Source organism: Xenopus tropicalis, chromosome 4, assembly GCF_000004195.4.
Source record: "Xenopus tropicalis strain Nigerian chromosome 4, UCB_Xtro_10.0, whole genome shotgun sequence".
Taxonomy (NCBI): Eukaryota; Metazoa; Chordata; class Amphibia; order Anura; family Pipidae; genus Xenopus; species Xenopus tropicalis.
The window spans coordinates 115,323,348-115,342,580 of record NC_030680.2 but is presented as its reverse complement, the minus strand read 5'-3'; the positions used below and the strand labels follow the sequence as shown (position 1 = coordinate 115,342,580).

At 40.5% G+C, this 19,233-nt stretch overlaps 1 protein-coding gene across 10 annotated transcripts in view; it reads left to right on the top strand.

Annotated features, from left to right (window-relative positions):
• The first annotated feature begins 239 nt into the window (after positions 1-239).
• Positions 240-19,233, top strand: part of rbfox2 (RNA binding fox-1 homolog 2) — a 174,262-nt gene continuing 155,268 nt past the window's right edge. For 3 of the 10 annotated variants that reach the window (XM_012960939.3, XM_012960941.3, XM_012960937.3), the window contains exon 1: positions 243-1,104. In XM_012960939.3, coding sequence (XP_012816393.1) covers positions 940-1,104 — 165 coding nt within the window. In that variant the 5' untranslated portion in view covers positions 243-939. Of the gene's footprint in view, positions 1,105-19,233 lie in introns of all 10 variants that reach the window. The other 7 variants (XM_031900032.1, XM_012960942.3, XM_012960944.3 and 4 more) reach the window with 4 other exon arrangements.

Here is a 19,233-nt window from a genome sequence, read left to right as displayed (position 1 = left end):
CTCTATTTCCTGCCATTTGGAATGCATTTTTTGTCATAAGAAAGCAGCTCTTTAAGATCTTCTTATGTATAACCCATCTCTAATACAGTCTCATTACAGCAAAAGATCTCTGAGCTGTAATTGTTGGGCATATTTTTACCAATTTCCAACATGGCCGCCAAGCACTCAGTCACGTGTTGGTGTGTCGCCAATATACAAGTCTCGCTTGTCGAATCTTGACGGAAATCACCGAACGCTCTCGTTAGAGCAAGTTCTTCGTAAACCCTGCCCTCCGGTTCCGGAGATTGCCGAAGCTTTTAGTTGGGTTCGGGCCGTGTTGTGTCGGACGCTGTGTGTGTGTTTGCAGCTGTGAGATTGGGGATTATTTTCCCTCCTCTTCCTATTTTCTTCCATCTTTCGCTGTGTTTTTGCCCTTTCCTGTTAGCAGTGTGACAGAGCAAGCTCCCATTCCATGCACACTCGTCCAGTTGCAAGCAGCCGGAGCAACATCACATCTTGCACAAAAGGACAGCTCGCTTTTGCAATTCCAACCTTAAGTCTATTGCTTTCTCTTCCCAACATATTGCTTCCGTTATACTGTTCATGATTTTTCCGGCTCAAGTTTGTGCCTAGCTTTATCTCGCCGGGCGAGTATTAACAGGATCAAGATTTTCACTTTTGCCATTGGCAGTAGAATATTGTGTTTGGCTTATGTATATATATATTGCCCTGTCTTGGCATTTAGTCCCAGGCCAGTCCGTTTGCATCTTTTCATCATGAAGTAACTTGTTTTGAGTAAGTTTTTTTTCAGCACCCCAGACTTCATTTTAACCATCAGCAGCAATTTAAGCTGTTAGAATTTTTTAATAAAGCACCTTGGTTCCTAGAGGTGTGAGTTGGCAGTGCCTATTTAGCCTAGCTTTCTAAAGTTTCATTAGATCTGGCTGGTGTGAGCTTGCTATGGCAGATGCTGTAATGTCAGATGCTCACCTTCTGGGCTTTAATACCCATGGCACCAAAAGAGAATCAGATCAGCAGTTGCATCTGGGAAGCAGTGGTGCATCTGGCGCTGGAGTGAAGAGGCAGCGCGTGGAGCCAGAGCAACAGGAGCCTGACAACACTATGGTGAGTAGGTTCTCTCTAAACAGACTTTTCTCTTTTATCTCCATTGCCAACATACTCATTTTGATTTTTAAACCTTACACAATTCACTATAAATGGGTTTAAACTAAACAAGCTGTAGTGGATAAGTTAAACTTGTGTGAAATTAGTGGATGAAGGCATGTCATTTAACCCTGTGTCATTAGAATGATAATGATCCACTCTGAGGATTCTGAGGCCATACTGTAATAGTAGGTTAGTACCATTCCTGGTACCAAAAATATTACTTTTCAGAATTTGGGCTTTCAGAAATAAATACATGTTTTTTTCCAACTGTAACTGTATCTGGCAACTTCTGATCTGTCTGTCAGGTGTCTGTCCTTTGCCTTACTGCCATGCAGTGCTGAAACAAAGATTGTCAGCTCTCCTCTAACCCCCATAAGGCAATACCCCACGTAGAATGGAAGTTGAATATATGATATTTCTTAGTTTTTCTGATATTTATACAGTGATGTGCATACATTATTCTAGAAACAGCTTTTTAATAAGGAACCCTCTGTGGCTCTATAGACTAAATGCCCCTAATACCCATAATATGATGATTCATCAACACAAAATATGCTGCTACATAAGAACTTGCTAAAGTTTCCCTATTACCCCTTTAAAAGGATCCCATCCCTTATTTATGCAGTGTCTGTGTCTGAACCCATTAGATATTATTCACTGTATTGTGTGGGTCGATCAGCTGGGCTTGAAAGGGTTGGGATGTTTCAGAATTTGTGTTTCAGATACTGTTGTGTTTCAGATAAAAGATCCATTTTATTTAGTAAATGAAACACCTAGAAAGGGCTTGTCTTAATTGCAATAAAAACACATGCCTTGTAAACAGATTCTTAGGTGCCTTATTTTCCACAGAGTTGCATGGTATTAATACAATCTCGGTGTATCCTCCTACAGCAAGCATTGGCAGCTGTCTGTCAGGTATGCAAGATCCCGAGCAGAGCTTTTTAAATACAATTTTCATATCTGTGGAGTGTATAGGTATTATCTAAGGATAACAAGGCATTCATGATATGGATATTGGATAATGGATATTGTGTGTGTGCATGCTTTGAGTGTAGCCTTGCACAGAGAGCGCACAATGGTGTAGTGAGTAATGGAGCACATGAGGCCTGGAGCACTGAGAGAGAGGACCAGGGGCATCAAGAGACAGTCAACACCAAATAAGGTGATCAGAGTGTAAGGAGCAAGCAAGCCAGTCCATTAAAATCTGGTGCACTTATTGTGGAAGTGTATGCATGAAATGTGCAGTAGGTAATTTTAAAACCATTTTGCATCACATCTCTCTATGCTTTATAAATAAATTATGTGTTTCCATATGTTCATTGTATTTATGTTCTTGCACATTCAGTCAGGTGATAGATAACATTTTAAAAAGCCTGTTCTTCAGTCTTACATTTCCAAACTTCCTAACTTTAAAGGATCTCTGGTATGCACCCTGTACCCCCATATTGTTATAGAGGTGCAGTTCTTGGCTGGCTAATGCTTGCTACTCACTGCCTGCTTTGGTATTCTCCATCACTGAGACTTTCTCTCAGCAATCTTTGTTTCCCTTTCTTTCCAACCATTTCCCAGCCTGCATGTTTATCACAGCCTATCTGTCACTTTGCACATGCTTTTTTTTTTTCTCTGTCAATGGTCCTGTTTTTTCTAATTACCCACCCCAAGAATCTTCTTTAGGGCTCTGGCACACAGCCCACGACAAATCTCCCCGAGTTGCCATCCCACCGGCGAAAATGTAAGTCGCTGGTGGGATGGCACACGCTGCGCAGGCGATTTCGGCAAATCGCCGAAGTTGTCTCGCGAGGCATTTTCGGCGATTTGCCGAAATCTCGCCGCCGCGTGTGCCATCCCACCGGCGACTTACATTTTCGCCGGTGGGATGGCAACGGATGGCAACTCGGGGAGATTACTCGCCCGCGAACAGGGAGATTTGTCGCGGGCGACTAATCTCCCCGTGTGCCAGAGCCCTTAGGGCTCTGGCACACGGGGGAGATTAGTCGCCCGCGATTAACTCCCTGTTCGCGGGCGACTAATCTCCCCGAGTTGCCTACCCCTGCCATCCCACCGGCGAACATGTAAGTCGCCGGCGGGATGGCAGACGCGGCGGCGCGATTTCGCGCAAATCGCCGAAAAAGACTCGCGAGTCTTTTTCGGCGATTTGCCCGAAATTGCCCCGCCGCGTCTGCCATCCCGCCGGCGACTTACATGTTCGCCGGTGGGATGGCAGGGGTAGGCAACTCGGGGAGATTAGTCGCCCGCGAACAGGGAGTTTTATCGCGGGTGACTAATCTCCCCCGTGTGCCAGAGCCCTTATAGGTGAAGACACGCAGAGCTACTTATTAGGAGCTACTTGTCACAGCTACTAAACACCAGAAAATACCCTGCCATAGACAATACTGAGAATTGCCTCTGTTAAAACACATTTTTGTAGCCATTACACAAGTAGCTGCTACTATTAGCTCCATGTGTCTTCACCCTAAGGGGCAATATATCCCCTTTTTTAATATGAGTTAAATGAGTAGGGCATACTTTTTGCCAATTGTCTATTTTATAAGCTTAACAGAGCAAACAAAAAATTAAAACAACTCATTGTTTGGTCCTTGTGATGTAGATAATTAGAAATCATGTTGAAAGGGGGTTATACTGCCCCATCAAGAATAGATATCGCCTCTAGTTAAGTGCAATGTGCCACGGGGAGATTAGTTGCTTGCGATAAATTTCTTCTACATGGGCTACTAATCTCCCTGAAAAGCCTTTCCACTGGCAATACAGAGAATTGGGCCTATGCTTTGGATTGGTTTTCACATGACTTTGGAAACCCCAAGTGATGTGTAGGCCTTATCTTAGCGGTTCCCTTTATTGCCGGTGGAAAGGCTTTTCAGAGAGATTAGTTGCCCGTGGTACAGGTATCAGACCCCTTATCCGGAAACCCATTATCCAGAAAGCTCCGAATTACGGAAAACCTGTCTCCCATAAACTTCATTTTAATTCAGAATTTTAAAACTGATTTCCCTTTTCTCTGTAATAATAAAACAGTACCTTGTAATTGATCCCAACTAAGATATAATTAATCCTTATTGGATGCAAAACAATCCTATTGGGGTTAATGTTTTATTGTTTTTTTAGCAGACTTAAGGTATGGAGATCCAAATTACAGAAAGACCCCTTATCCGGAATACCCTTGGTCCTGAGCATTCTGCATAACAGGTCCTATACCTGTAGTAGAGATTTATTGCCGCCGACTAATCACCCTGTGGGACATTACCAAAAAGAGGACAGACATATTGTGTAAAAAAAAAAACAAAACAAAACAAGAATGTTCCACTGCATTATACAAAAATAAAGGAATGCACTTTAAAAGCTGATTTATTAAAAACTTCCCCAAAAACCTTACTTGCCCATCTGCTCCATTTCATGCTGCCTCCTTTCCCTGTAGCATGCAGCACAGTGCACTGTAGGATAGGAACCAATCGAGCCTACTACTGCTTCTAGGCTCAGCTTCACACCTGTCCTTTTTACCTGCCAAAAGTCAATGCTCCCAGTCATGCTCCCAACAAATATTATATGGTATTTTGGAATCTGTACAGCCATATGCAGTGGGGTCTGTGTATCTCAGAAAATAGTCCTGCATTGGGTTGGTTACCAGCGGCTAAACACCATGAAATTGGTTTACATTTCGTAGGCAGAGAGTGGTGTTTTTGTCCCTGTGTGCCTGGGCCTTTAATATATGATAAGTTCCTTATTATCCAGAAAACCTAGCTATGTAGATCCCAATGCAGTGACACCCCCTGCGGGTGGTAGTCTATGGGTCAAAATTGGCTGTAGGTCTGCCCACAATATGAATGTGCACAAACATTTCTTTTATGTGGTAGTGCTGAGCTGTGAGACAGTGTTTATTTTTTTAAATATCCATTTATATATTCGATAGTTAAAAAATATTATGCTTTTATTCATATGACACCCCCCCCCACATTTATAGGACTTCCCTCAGTGGCAGCATGTGTGTCAGGTTTTTTTTTTTCTTTGGCTTTCCTGGATTACCCGGCTCATATTTCTTCCCTTAATCCCTAACAGATCAGCCCAGATAAGCGCTGTTTGGCTAACGTAGATCTCGTTAGGGGACAAAGCTGCTTAGGGCAAATCCAGGAGAAGTGGGGAGATTTACACAAAACAATCCTGGTTCATAAGCGCCGGAAACTACCATTTAATTTACCCTCTAAGGATTAGTTTCACTGCCAGGGCCAAAGGATACAAGTAACCACATTCATTGTGTGTTTTCTTTCTTTATGTAAAGGAATGCAAATGGTCCCATGCATGAATTTCATACAAGTGCATGGTTAAAAACAAACAAACAAAAAAAAAAACTATAAAAGGGCAACCATATGGGGGTTTTAACCTTGAAAGCAAGAAAGTTGCAGGTAAAACTTAGTCCCTTGGCTAAATGTATATTGAAGCAGTAGAATTCTTAATGAATCGCATAAGTCAGTGTAGGAACTGGCCAGAAGGGATGACTTTGATGCAGTTGGCCAGCTTGAAGTATATTGCAATATATGGACAAACAATCCCTGTTTTGCTTAAAGGGAAGGGCATTTCTTAGTAGCTTAATGCACCGAATGTCTTAATGTCCTATATATATATAGATAATGGGTGATTGCAGAGGATCTCTTGTTGTTGTTTCTATGTATTTTGTGGTCACAACCTCATTGCACCCCCGCCTAATGGTTAGTCGGGTATTATAAGCAAACTACATCCACCAATGTTCTGGTTGGAAAGGGTTCCAACATTTACCTCTTGCTGCAGAAAGGATGGCTTAGCCTGCATTGCCAGCACTGTGCATTGCTAGACAAGGTACAGGTTGCAAGCAGGACTTTTCTACTGGTTCACCCATGACACCCCACTTAAACAGTTGTATGGCTTGCTGACCTAACAGGAAACTTCTATGTAACCACAAGGTGAAAGTCTCAAAAAGTGCCCTTTTGTTTTCCCCATATGGAACAGCTATACTCTCTTGCACTCTCTAGTGGCTGAGGATACCTAGTACCTGATTAAAAAACTGTATTATGTTCATTACTGAGTCAAACATATGAGCATCCAAACCAGCTGGGATACTTCTGAACACCACATAGAGGCGTGCCTGGTAACAAATTCAGTCAAACTTTTTTTTCACAGGCTTAATGCAACAGCTACTAACCTTTATGCTTATATGCTTCCTAGCTAGTTAACCGACTTGGAAAGGAAATTTGTGCATTTGGCTCTGGCAAATGCCAGAGGGACTGGCTGTAAGAAGTCATAGAAAGTCACTGTAGGGGGCTGGTGGGTCTTTTTGGGCTTCTAGGTGCCTATTTTGACTCCCAGTCTATACCAAAGTTAAAGGTATATTTCTTATGATGTTTCTGTATGGGATATTGGATAAGTTTGCTTTTCTCAAGGTGAGGTGCCTAAACAATATAGAGTCTCAAAAATCTTCATGTTCCAGTAAGTAGAATAGAAAATGTCTGGATTTCTGGATGACAGCTGCTTGCATGTGCATTGAAAAGATTATTACTTTATTGGGGCAAGTAATCTGAGACATTTTTTGAAATTTGTTTCCTTAGAGCAGGGATCCCCTACCTTTTTTTACTCATGAGCCACTCGCAGGTGTAAAGAGTGTTAGTGAGTCATACAGGCATAAAAACATTACCTTTAGGATGCTAAATAAGGCCTGTGATTGTCTATTTGTACCATGTGGACTGCTGGCCTGCAGAAGGCTCTGCTTGGAGTAAAACTATGCTTCTGCTTCAAAAACTTGCTTCCAAGCCAGAAATTTAAAAATAGGCACCTACTTTGAGACCACTGGGAGCAACATCAAAGGTGGTAGTGAGCAACATATTGCTCATGGACCAGTGGTGGAAATATACCAAATGCCTAACATATCATTGTCCTTAATGAAAGCACACATTTTTTGATGGTCTACCGGTCAAGGTCATTAAAGGAGTAGGAAAGTAATTTTGGTATTTTACTGACAATAGATTCGCACCATTAGTGCCATCTAGAACACTATATTTATTCTGCAGAAAGCTTTACTGTACCGGAGTAGAGACCTAGAAGTTTTCTCTGTTTGTTTAAGATTGCAGCTGCCATTTTAGCTTGGTCTTCATAGCTTCCTGCTTGCAGCTTAGCCTTTATAGCTCAGATTACACATTCCTAAGGGTGGGGGGAGTGAGTTTTATGAATTCTTATGGGAGGAGAGAACCGCACAGACTCTGGCCTCGAGAATGAAGGATTTTCTGAGAGAGGAAGTCCGATACCCTAAGAACATGTTTACAAAAAAGGAGACAAGAAATCCTGTGTTTCTTTTGTCAGAGGACTCAGTGCAGCATTACTGTGAGTGCTTATGACTGTATTTACATAGACCTTTCTGATAAAGCTTACTTAGGTTTTACCTTTCCATCTCTTTTAAGATGCCTGCAGTGTGGCTGTTTCAGATGTAACCCCATCACAACATAGATCCTTGTTTCAGATAACCCAAGAGAGCCAAAGCAGTAGGTAGTTGACAGCAATAGATATTCTCCAATCTCCTACATATGTTTCCCCACTGGCAATAATGTAAATTGCCGGTGGGAAAAAAAAATGTTGCTTTGGCTTTGCAAAGTAGCCCAAAGTTTCCTCAAGGATAGATCTATCTCATGGAAGAGGAGATCACATATAAACAGGCAACCACGGAAAAGGAGATCACAGACAACTAATTGACTAGTGTCCATGTGTCTTTCTGCAACCTGTTATGTGCAGCATGATCACTTATGGATAAATGTTATGATCCAACTGTTACTGGGAATTGGTATGTGTATTACAATTATCCTTGTGCTTTAACTTCATTTAGTTTTAAACACTATTTTCCCTGTACCAGCAATGCCATTTCTATGTCTCTGCCATAGGCTCTGGTCTCAAAGGCTGTTTGGTGGAAAAGTTAATTTAGAGCCCTGTAAGCCATTACTTATTACTGGGGTCAAATCAATAGAATCAAGCTCTCAACTTGTTCTTAGCAAAGTCTCCTGTATAAGTGAGCCAAGTTATAAAGACAAGCAGTCTAGATAAAAGAACAATAGAGACTACAGGTGCACACAGTGACTCATAAAAGCATATGTATTTTCCTTCAGCAGGAATGGAAAGCAAATGTAAAATGCCATGAGAATATGCCTTGGTTGGATGGCAATTAACACAAGACAACCTTTGTTAATCACATTTTAATAAACAATTGCAAGCAATATTCTGTATGGGAGGAGGGTATATAGATACTGAGATGAGGGGTAGCAAGAGACCTTGGCATAGGGAGGAGAACATTATGGAAGCTGCAGCCAAGAAGTCACCAGAACAGAGTGACATTCCACACAGATGCCACTAATACAATGAGGTAGTTGACTTGCTAAGCAAAAGCTCCTCTATAGCAACTATATGAATGCTACTGCAGTGATAATTACAATTTGCAAACTAGCTTTTTAGGTTTGACATAACACTTTTGGGCTTATTTATCAAAGGGTGTCAGGACAATTCACCCTAAATGAATTAACTGAAAAAAATGAAATCATTCTTTTTATTGTCTTATAATACATAAACATTCTGGGGCTGAAATAAAATGTGCTAAACCGCACCTGTGCAGTTGCCAGTAGCAACCAGTCAAAAATCCTTTTTGATCAGTCTTGAGATCTGACTGGTTGCTCTTGGTAAATCAACTCCCTAATGTGCAAGATAAAATTCAGGATGTCAAAAAAATATGTTAATATGTCTGTTTGCCACTTTTTAGTCTGAAAAACACATGAAGCTGTATGGATTTCAGCACCTGCACTTCAGTTTAGGGACTTGGGAAATATGATATAATCTCCCTCACCCCTCTGTCTTGCACCCGTCATCTGGCAGAATATTGGTTTCCTTCTTATCGGGTGGTGCTGATAGATGTGTGAGTGCTTAGCTGTTGGCTTCTGCTGGTTTCGGCAACATGAGAATTCTGGGATCAAGCGGTCATGTCTCTGTAGTGTGGAGAGGCTTAAAATTCTTTAACCCTTTAAACCCTTCGACAGAGATAAGCAAGGTTGCTTGATTCATCAAGATAAGTAATGGCTACATTAGATACTCAAAGCAGTAGGTATTTGGCTGGTGTATTTTCCAGTGAATATGTTGGGGTTATTAGTTTGGGCAGGGGATTTAATAATGCATAAAGATCATAAGAATCAGGTTTAAGATAATATCAAATTAAACCTGCGGGTTCCTCAAGACAAAAACATTTATAATATGTTACTGGGTAGATAAATTGGGCAGGGAATACTATATCCTTAGAGCTCATTTTAAGTAGTTAGAATTTTAGCTGTGTGATCCAAGCTAAGATTGTGCTTTGTGAAATAAAGAGAATTTAGAGGTGTCCTGTTAGAAGTATAGGTACAGTGCTCCTGTAAAGAATAGCTTATCAGCATAATCTATCTGAGCTCACTGGGGGCCTCTCATGCCTGGAGATTAAACATTCTTGTCTTCTGTCTTGCACCCAGAATATTTATAAAACAAAAAATACATGTATATAATTTTGATTGTGTAATGGAATTATCGAATTTATTAGGACACAGAATGGTGGAATGCAATTTTTTGTAGACCGATGAAACATTGCATTGCACCCTCCTGCAAATTAATTAATAGGGTAATTCATCTGGCCTTGCAGAGTCTTAGTGCATCTGTGTAATTTCATATTAACCTGGTATTCTCAAAGGGGAAGAACAACCTATTAAAGTGAATACAGATACGAAGATCTTCTTGTTCAGTGTTGGCCAATTTGGCTGTTTACATTAGTAGGCGACCCTAGGGGATCTTATGGTAGATCAGGTGGGCTGCACAGGAGTTCATTAGATCCGGTAATGTTTTCTCCCAAAAACCACATCTACCCCATGCTTACAGCTTTCACTTCTATACTGTGACAGACTAGGGCACCAAGGGTCCACCACCCACTTGCTTCTTGCAGCAAAAAAGACACTGGTATCCAGTATGGGCACTACCGACGGGCCTGCCTGACCGATATCTGGCCTGAAATCGGCCAGATATCGATTGGGCAGGTTAGAAAATCTAGTCATTGATGCGGTCCCCGAACTGACTTTGCCTATACCCATCGTTATAGTTCAATCATTTGGCCCCAGGGATAGATAGAATTAGCCTGGATTCTCCTGATATCGCCCACCCGTAGGTGGGGGATAGCGGGAGAGGATCCGCTAGCTTGGTGACATCGCCAAGTGAGCGGATCAGAAGGTGTATGGGGACCTTAAGGCTGTATGTACTGTGGAACAGTAGCTGGAGTGTAAGGAATGTCTCTCCCAGAATGCTCTATTAGACACGGCATCTAAGGAGAATTACAGAAGCTGTGTTCAGTCAGGATGGGGGAGCCAGTACAGGTGCAGAAGAGTCACCACCTGACAAAAGGAGAGTGGGTGGGGGTCAGCTCTCTGCCCAGGAAGTAGGAGGTCTATGGAGAGTTGCTCATACAATGAGATTTGACAAGTCCTGAGGAAAACCAAGTGGGAGTTCAATATCTGTATTTTGTATAAGGTAGATTGCCTATTACTGGCTGATGCCTTATCAATGGGCAAGTCCTATAATGGCAGACTGCCAGAGAACCAGACTGCTCTGGTAAAAGAGGAATACACTGTAAGCTGTTGCTTGTGTTATGTACTGTACTAACTTTATGAAAACAGAATAAAACAAATAGGTTTCTGTTTAAAGCTACCCAGAATCTAAACTCATAAAGCCACCTTAAGGCTCTGAACAACCAAATGCATCAATTTTTTTGTTCAGAGATGACTGGATTGGTTGTTTTTTTTCTTAATTTTTTATATGAAATTTAGGGATGTGAGTTTTATGCAGTATTGGGCCAATTTTTTGGAGACTTAAGTATTCAGCCTAAACTATAAATGATAGATTTGGTGCCTCCTTATGCTCTGACCTGTAATTAATTAGATGTGCCTAATGTTCCTGGCTCTGTTCAGCACTTGGAACTGCCATCTGGGACTTTTGCATTCATTTCCTATTGCTACAGTCAGAAAGAGGATGAGGAATAAAATTTCTTTTGTATTTCTTAAACTCATCTTAGCAACATTGTGGAGGTACAGGTATGGGATCCCTTATCCAGGAAACTGTTATCCAGAAAGCTCCAAATTACGGAAAGCCCGTCTTCCATAGACTCCATTTTAATCAAATAATTTAGAACTTTAAAACTGATTTCCTTTTTCTCTGTAATAATAAAACAGTACCTTGTAATTGATCCCAACTAAGATATCATTAATCCTTATTGGATGCAGAACAATCCTATTGGGTTTAAATAATGTTTTATTGATTTTTTAGTAGACTTAAAGTATGGAGATCCATATTACGGAAAGACCCCTTATCTGGAATACCCTTGGTCCCGAGCATTCTGGATAACGGGTCCTATACCTGTAGTTCATTTTACTTTATGATTTTGCTGAGCAGAGGTGACTCTTTCCACGATATATTTTACTGTTTAGTTATTAACTTTAAACCGTAAACTAGTATATTGATCAGGTGCTGACGCTGAGAAGCCCTAATGTTTAGTGCATATTCAAAACAAATGAAAAAAATAAATCACATACCTATAAGTTCCTTATTCTTATACAGGTATGGAATCCGTTATCCAGAAAGTTGCAAATAACATATATATTTCCTTTCTCTCTATTATAATAAAACAGTGCCTTGTACTTGATCCTAACTTAAATATAATTGATCCTTATTGGAGGAAAAACAATCCTACTGAGTTTATTCAATGCTTATTTTTGTAGACTTAAGGTATGGAGATCCAAATTACAGAAAGGCCCCTGTATTCCGTATAATTGGTCAAATGATAACAAATATAACTATTCCAGACCGGAAGAGGATTTTGCCTCTTAGATCTTGTTATAATGAAGGGTAAAGTTGAAAAATGTTGCTATAAAAGCTTTTAGAGGACTTGAAAGAGCAACTTCCTGACTGCTGAGCATGTGAGAGTCCGATGAACCAGGGAGCCAAATAAAAAGAAAGCGGGACAGCTTTAGGCCCCAGCAACCTATTGTCTGCCATCGAGCTATTTTTATATTAACTGTACATCAATGTCAGCTAAACGTTTCCCTGTGATCATAACTAAAGGAATTTACCCATATTCTGAAATCTACTAATGTACTACACACTAAAAGGAAACCATGCCCCAGAAGCTTGCATACAGTATATATATTTCTGGGATTGTAGCAGTCAGATGACTTAAAGGGATACTGTCAGGATTTATATGGTATACTTTTTATTTCTAAATTACACTTTTTACACAGCAAATAATCACTCAACCATTTAAAATTTTATTCTTGAACCAACAAATGTATTTTTTTTTAGTTAATTAATATTGGTGAGTAGGCAGCCATCTCAGTCTGAGCTTACAGAGAGAGCCAGTGGTACACATTACAACTGCTTTCAGATAAACTATTGTTTCTCCTACTTCCATGTAACTGGAGGAGTCCCGAGCTGGACTTGGATTTCTTATTATTGAGTGCTATTCTGATATCTACTGGGAGCTGCTATCTTGCTACCTTCCCATTGTTCTGATGAGCAGCTACTGGGAATGGGGTGATATCATTGTAACTTGCAACTCAGCAGTAAAGTGTGACTGAAGTTTATCAGAACACAGGTCACAAGGCTGTGGCACCCTGGGAAATGAAGAATATGGCCATGTGAAATTTCAAATTAAATATAAAAATATTCTATTCTAATTTAATCACTTTTCTGTTTAGACCTGGTTTTTTTATTTACCTTTAAACTGTTAAAAAGAAAAAGCTATAGCAAATATGTGTATGTATATCACATTAAAGGGGACCTGTCACCCAGGCATAAAAAGCTGTATAATAAAAGTCCTTTTCAAATTAAATATGAAACCAAAAGCCATTTTTTATTAATATATCCATACCCATTATATAAGGATTTAAAAATCCCAGCTGTCAATCATATATTGCTTACCCCGCCTCTATGCCTTAGGCATAGGGGTGGGGCAGACAGTTACTTTCACTTTCAATTCAGAACTTCTTAGATGCTGCTGCACCCCTCACATTCCCCCTCCCTCCTCACCATCTAATTTCGTAAGCAGTGCATGGACATGGGCATCAGGTCCCCCCATACTGGCACAGAAACAAGATTTTGGCAGGATGCACAGCTTGCCTTAATAACAGTGTCCACAAAATGGTGCCTGTTTGCTGTAATTGTGAATTCCAAGGCTGAAAAAAATGAAATTAAAATGATTTCTACAGTGTAGGGGACTATTATTTTGCTTGACAAACACAATAGAAAACAATTTGGAATTATTTCTTAGAGTGACAGGTCCTTTTTAATGTAATCAGATCCAAAACTCAAATAATCATGCATGATAATTGTCTAAAACCAATAATCCCTAAAAAACAGATCTATACAGATTTGAAAAATGCTGTTCTGCAGGGATTGGCCCAGTGATCTTATCTACACATACAGTTAAACACCAGTTTTACCTCTCTGGGTTTTACATTTTCCCGGAATTGATGCCCTTTTTTATGGTCCCATACAGGCAAGTAGTGTCTTTTTCCTTTCCCAGGTTTTACAATTCATTTACTTTATTTTGACACCATCCCCTGGGAAATCCGGGTTCTACTGTATTTATAATTGTCAGTTGAATCTGGGCTCACCAGACTGATTCAATTATTGGATTTCTGCTTAAGGATCAGATCAGGGCCAGATTGGTCACTGGTATGTGTCAGAGCTAAAAGGCAGGTTTACAATCTAAGAGCCATTAAATTGACCAACTTGTTTTGGTAGCTGATTGCTACGCTCTCTTAGTAAACCAAGACCCTTTTACTCAAGGTTTCTGAGCTGTACCTGTACTTTTTTTTTTTTTTAAGCATTTAATAAAATATAGAGCTGATGGCCCCAGACATACACACCAGTTCTGTGTTTCTTAGCTTTGTTGTAGTATGAGACTTTGGCTGTATCTGGTCTCCATGGAGCATTTTCAAAACCATGGTTACCTGACCTCTGGGATTTGTCAGCTTTTACTTATTCTCTTCCACCTGAGACACACAGGCATGCTCAATGCACCGATCCCTAGTGTCTCTGCCTTGTCTCTGGGGAAGCAAAGTATTGCAAGTCTCAACTGTCGCCTATAGGCAGCATAATTATAATGTTGTATTTTCAGAGCTGGTTATCTAATTAAGCCAAACTGAAGCTTTTTTTTCACACATTTGGTTAGGCCCACATTAGATCATATCAAGGTTACAGATATAGAAGAAAAACATTGATGTATGAGTCATTCAGCTCTAGTTAAAAAAAAAAAAAAAATATTTAGGACATAATTTTTTTTTTTACTTTCAAGCTGGGTATATTTAGGAAATTCTTCCCAAAATTCACTCTTAACTGACCTCCAGGTTGAGGCCTCCCAGTTCGTGCTCCATGCTTCCCAGTCTGGAAACCACTGCTCTGCAGTTTTGCAGTTTCTATTTAATGCACATAGTACATTTTGTCACCTGAAGCAAGTCGAAAAGTCCAAAAACACCTTTGTATCGAGTCACTGTGAATCTTTGCAGGTAAAACTGCATTCAAAACCTATTCAAATTTCTTTACCCCAGAGATTCATATTGCTTTTAGAAAAAAGATATTCACGTTATATATAATATATAAAATGTAATATAATATCCTTTTATAAGTGCATTCTTTAGAGATACACTAGATTAATATACAGGTATGGGATCTGCTATCTGGAAACCCGTTATTTGGAAAGATCTGAAATACAGGAATTCTTTTTGCTGAAAACAGCACTGGGCCAGGGTACTTTTGTAGGAGCACCAAGGCGTGACAAGCGCATCGGCAGTAGCATGTAGAGGCTGACTTTATGCTTAAAGTTCGTTTTTTTACTCTACTGCACATGAGCATCCAGCCCAGAGAAGGAAGTAACTAAAGGCGGCCAACACGTAGCAATTTTCGATCTTTCGTGCGACCACGAAAGATCGTTCCCACACTCCACTGATGTTCAGGGCTGAATCGTCTGATACGGAGGTAGAAACAATAGAAATTCTCCCTCCTTCTGCTGATTCAGCCCTGAACATAGATTTTGCTTTGGCGCCTTCAAAATCTTTTAACCTGGCTGGTCGACCGATATCTGCAGCGGACGTCTTGTCGAGCCGCCGTACACGCACAGAATATTGTATGGAATAAGGTTTTGTACAATATCATCGGTGCTTGTATGGTCAGCTTTAGATTGCAAGGTGCTGCTCTACAGAGGTACCCCGGAATAGTGCATTTTTCAGCTAACAGGAGCACTGGCCCAGGGTATGAGGTAAGTGGGTGGTGAGGTTGTGGATATTGGCCTCTTTTGTGCTATTTATTACGTTGTCTATGGAGATGTTTTTAGGTTAGAAATGAATTTTCCTGATCCCAGCCTCTGCTTGCAGGCTGCGTCCCAATCAATCTGCCTGAAGCAAATGCACCAATGCGTTTCCCCCAGTGCTTTGCGGTTTCTACCATCTGTGTGTATGGGATACCAGAGCAGTTGGGTCATGCAGCGCAGCTGTAGCTGTACGATCTTTTATTAAAATCTCTGTGGAATAGATACATATCTGTAGTACTTGTGAGGACCCATACAGCTGAACAGTGCTAAGCTGTTGGTTAATGCATTAGGCTGCTCATTATTTTTTCTCCCCCACTTTTAGAATTGGAAGGGGTTCAATAAAAAAGTCATTGTTTCCTAAGAGTAAAATAGGCTGCATGACCCAGAGAAAACAATGTGCCCTACATATAGTGAGCTACAAGTAGCTGCTACTAATCTTTCAATGAGAACAGAAACCTAATTACTGTCAGGTTTCAAACTGATACCATTTTGGGTTTCCGAAGTACAAACCTGCCAATGTACGAATTTGAGCTACTTTTTAGAGCCTTGGCTGGTTTGCACTGAAACCTAGCCAACTTTTTTTTTACCTAGGCATCCCTCTCTGCATGCATGTTGGGTAATGTAATTTGTATTTAACAAGTAGCCTTCAGCCAAGGTCAATGTAAAACTGCACTACCCAGCATGCAATGGGGCTGCTGTAGAAAGAAGCTCACTTTTCTACTCTGCTTTGCTGCCATTATAACCTCAGTCCCAACCTGTTTGTATTACAGCCTGCTTCCTGCTCTATATGGTATGAGATTGTGCTACTACTTTGTACTGTGATGTGGGGGGCTGATATTAGTTACTTTCTGCATTTGATCTTTAAGCTATAATTCTCAGGAGCTCTTAGGGTTTCTGCGAGTTGTAGTTAAAACACCCATATGTACAGTGGAGGAAATAATTATTATAAAGTTTGTCCAATGACAAAGAAATGAAAAGTCTCAGAACAGTATCATTTCAATGGTAGGTTTATTTTAACAGTGGCAGATAGCACATCAAAAGGAAAATCGAAAAAATAACTTTAAATAAAAGATAGCAACTGATTTGCATTTCATTGAGTGAAATAAGTTTTTGAACCCCTACCAACCATTAAGAGTTCTGGCTCCCACAGAGTGGTTAGACACTTCTACTCAATTAGTCAACCTCATTAAGGACACCTGTCTTAACTAGTCACCTGTATAAAAGACACCTGTCCACAGAATCAATCAATCAAGCAGACTCCAAACTCTCCAACATGGGAAAGACCAAAGAGCTGTCCAAGGATGTCAGAGACAAAATTGTAGACCTGCACAAGGCTGGAATGGGCTACAAAACCATTAGCAAGAAGCTGGGAGAGAAGGTGACAACTGTTGGTGCGATTGTTCGAAAATGGAAGGAGCACAAAATGACCATCAATCGACCTCGCTCTGGGGCTCCACGCAAGATCTCACCTCGTGGGGTGTCAATGATTCTGAGAAAGGTGAAAAAGCATCCTAGAACTACACGGGAGGAGTTAGTTAATGACCTCAAATTAGCAGGGACCACAGTCACCAAGAAAACCATTGGAAACACATTACACCGCAATGGATTAAAATCCTGCAGGGCTCGCAAGGTCCCCCTGCTCAAGAAGGCACATGTGCAGGCCCGTCTGAAGTTTGCCAATGAACACCTGAATGATTCTGTGAGTGACTGGGAGAAGGTGCTGTGGTCTGATGAGACCAAAATAGAGCTCTTTGGCATTAACTCAACTCGCTGTGTTTGGAGGAAGAAAAATGCTGCCTATGACCCCCAAAACACCGTCCCCACCGTCAAGCATGGGGGTGGAAACATTTTGCTTTGGGGGTGTTTTTCTGCTAAGGGCACAGGACAACTTATTCGCATTAACGGGAAAATGGACGGAGCCATGTATCGTGAAATCCTGAACGACAACCTCCTTCCCTCTGCCAGGAAACTGAAAATGGGTCGTGGATGGGTGTTCCAGCACGACAATGACCCAAAACATACAGCAAAGGCAACAAAGGAGTGGCTCAAGAAGAAGCACATTAAGGTCATGGAGTGGCCTAGTCAGTCTCCGGACCTTAATCCAATAGAAAACCTATGGAGGGAGCTCAAGCTCAGAGTTGCACAGAGACAGCCTCGAAACCTTAGGGATTTAGAGATGATCTGCAAAGAGGAGTGGACCAACATTCCTCCTAAAATGTGCGCAAACTTGGTCATCAATTACAAGAAACGTTTGACCTCTGTGCTTGCAAACAAGGGTTTTTCCACTAAGTATTAAGTCTTTTTTTGTTAGAGGGTTCAAAAACTTATTTCACTCAATGAAATGCAAATCAGTTGCTATCTTTTATTTAAAGTTATTTTTTCGATTTTCCTTTTGATGTGCTATCTGCCACTGTTAAAATAAACCTACCATTGAAATGATACTGTTCTGAGACTTTTCATTTCTTTGTCATTGGACAAACTTACAAAATCAGTGAGGGGTCAAATAATTATTTCCTCCACTGTATATCACATCTGGGGTTAATGCAATATGCTAAGTCCATTTCTGCCGTGACATACATATGCCTTCTTTTTATTTTTCTTTAGATATTTTTTTCACTCTGGATATTGCACTATTTTTGGGCTACTTTTGAAGTGGTGTTTGGCTAGTTTTGTGCTGATTTTGGGACTGACTTTGACTGGTTTGGAAAATTTGACCGGCAACCTTGCTCAGTAATAATGCCAGTTTGCTCATCATATCAACGGCTTAAGCAATTGGGTACATTTTCCTGGTGTCTTGGAAAGCATTTCTTAAATCAGTGTACATTTACAAAATGTGCTGCCAAACTTCAGAAGATAGTGTCAATGGGTACAGTGCATGTGGTGTCACCATGTGGATATATCTTCATCTCTCTTTAAGTAATGTGGTCAGCCAAGTTGCAAAGAAGCTGTGTAATGTCACAGTCACATGACAGCACGCAGTGGTATAAGTAGCAAGTTTTCAGAGAACAGATGTACTGCTGCAAAAGAGAAGAATATTCAAAGCCCCACAATATCAGGGCATCTCATGGTCCCTCTTCACTTATGTCAGCTGGTCTGCGTTCTCCACCAAATCTTCTAGTCTCCAGTGATTCCCGATTGCTGCAAATAAAGGTATTTTGGGTGCTTTTATTACTGGCTTTGATATCTGCGGAAGGAATGATTTTCCATTAGTGACAAAGCACCCCATTTGTATTTTAAAGCTTATTCACACTGATGTTTTACAGTTGTAACCTATATTTGTAGATTATGAGAACTGTCACAATAGGGTATTACTAAAAAAAAAAAAAAAAAAATGTTAAGCCTCATACTTAAGTTGCTGTTCCATTGGCTTTGGGTTGCACCAAATCCAGCATTCCGGTAACTTTTTTTTTTTATTCTCTAAAGTTCAAATATGCAGATTCAGATATGGTACAGTATTCAGCTGAATCCTTTTCGGAGGATTCAGAATTTGTCACAATCCAACATAATGGAGTCATTATGGCCCTACATTCTATACAGATCTAACAGCATATTCATGTGTGTTTAGTCTCTTTCTATCCTGGAACTTGGCTTTTTCTAACATTGTTTCTTCAGTGGCAGCAGGGTGTATTCTCTGCAGGGTAGCCTCTTGTCTCCAGATGCAGATATCAAAGCTCTTATCCCACTGAAAAGCTATCCAAAAT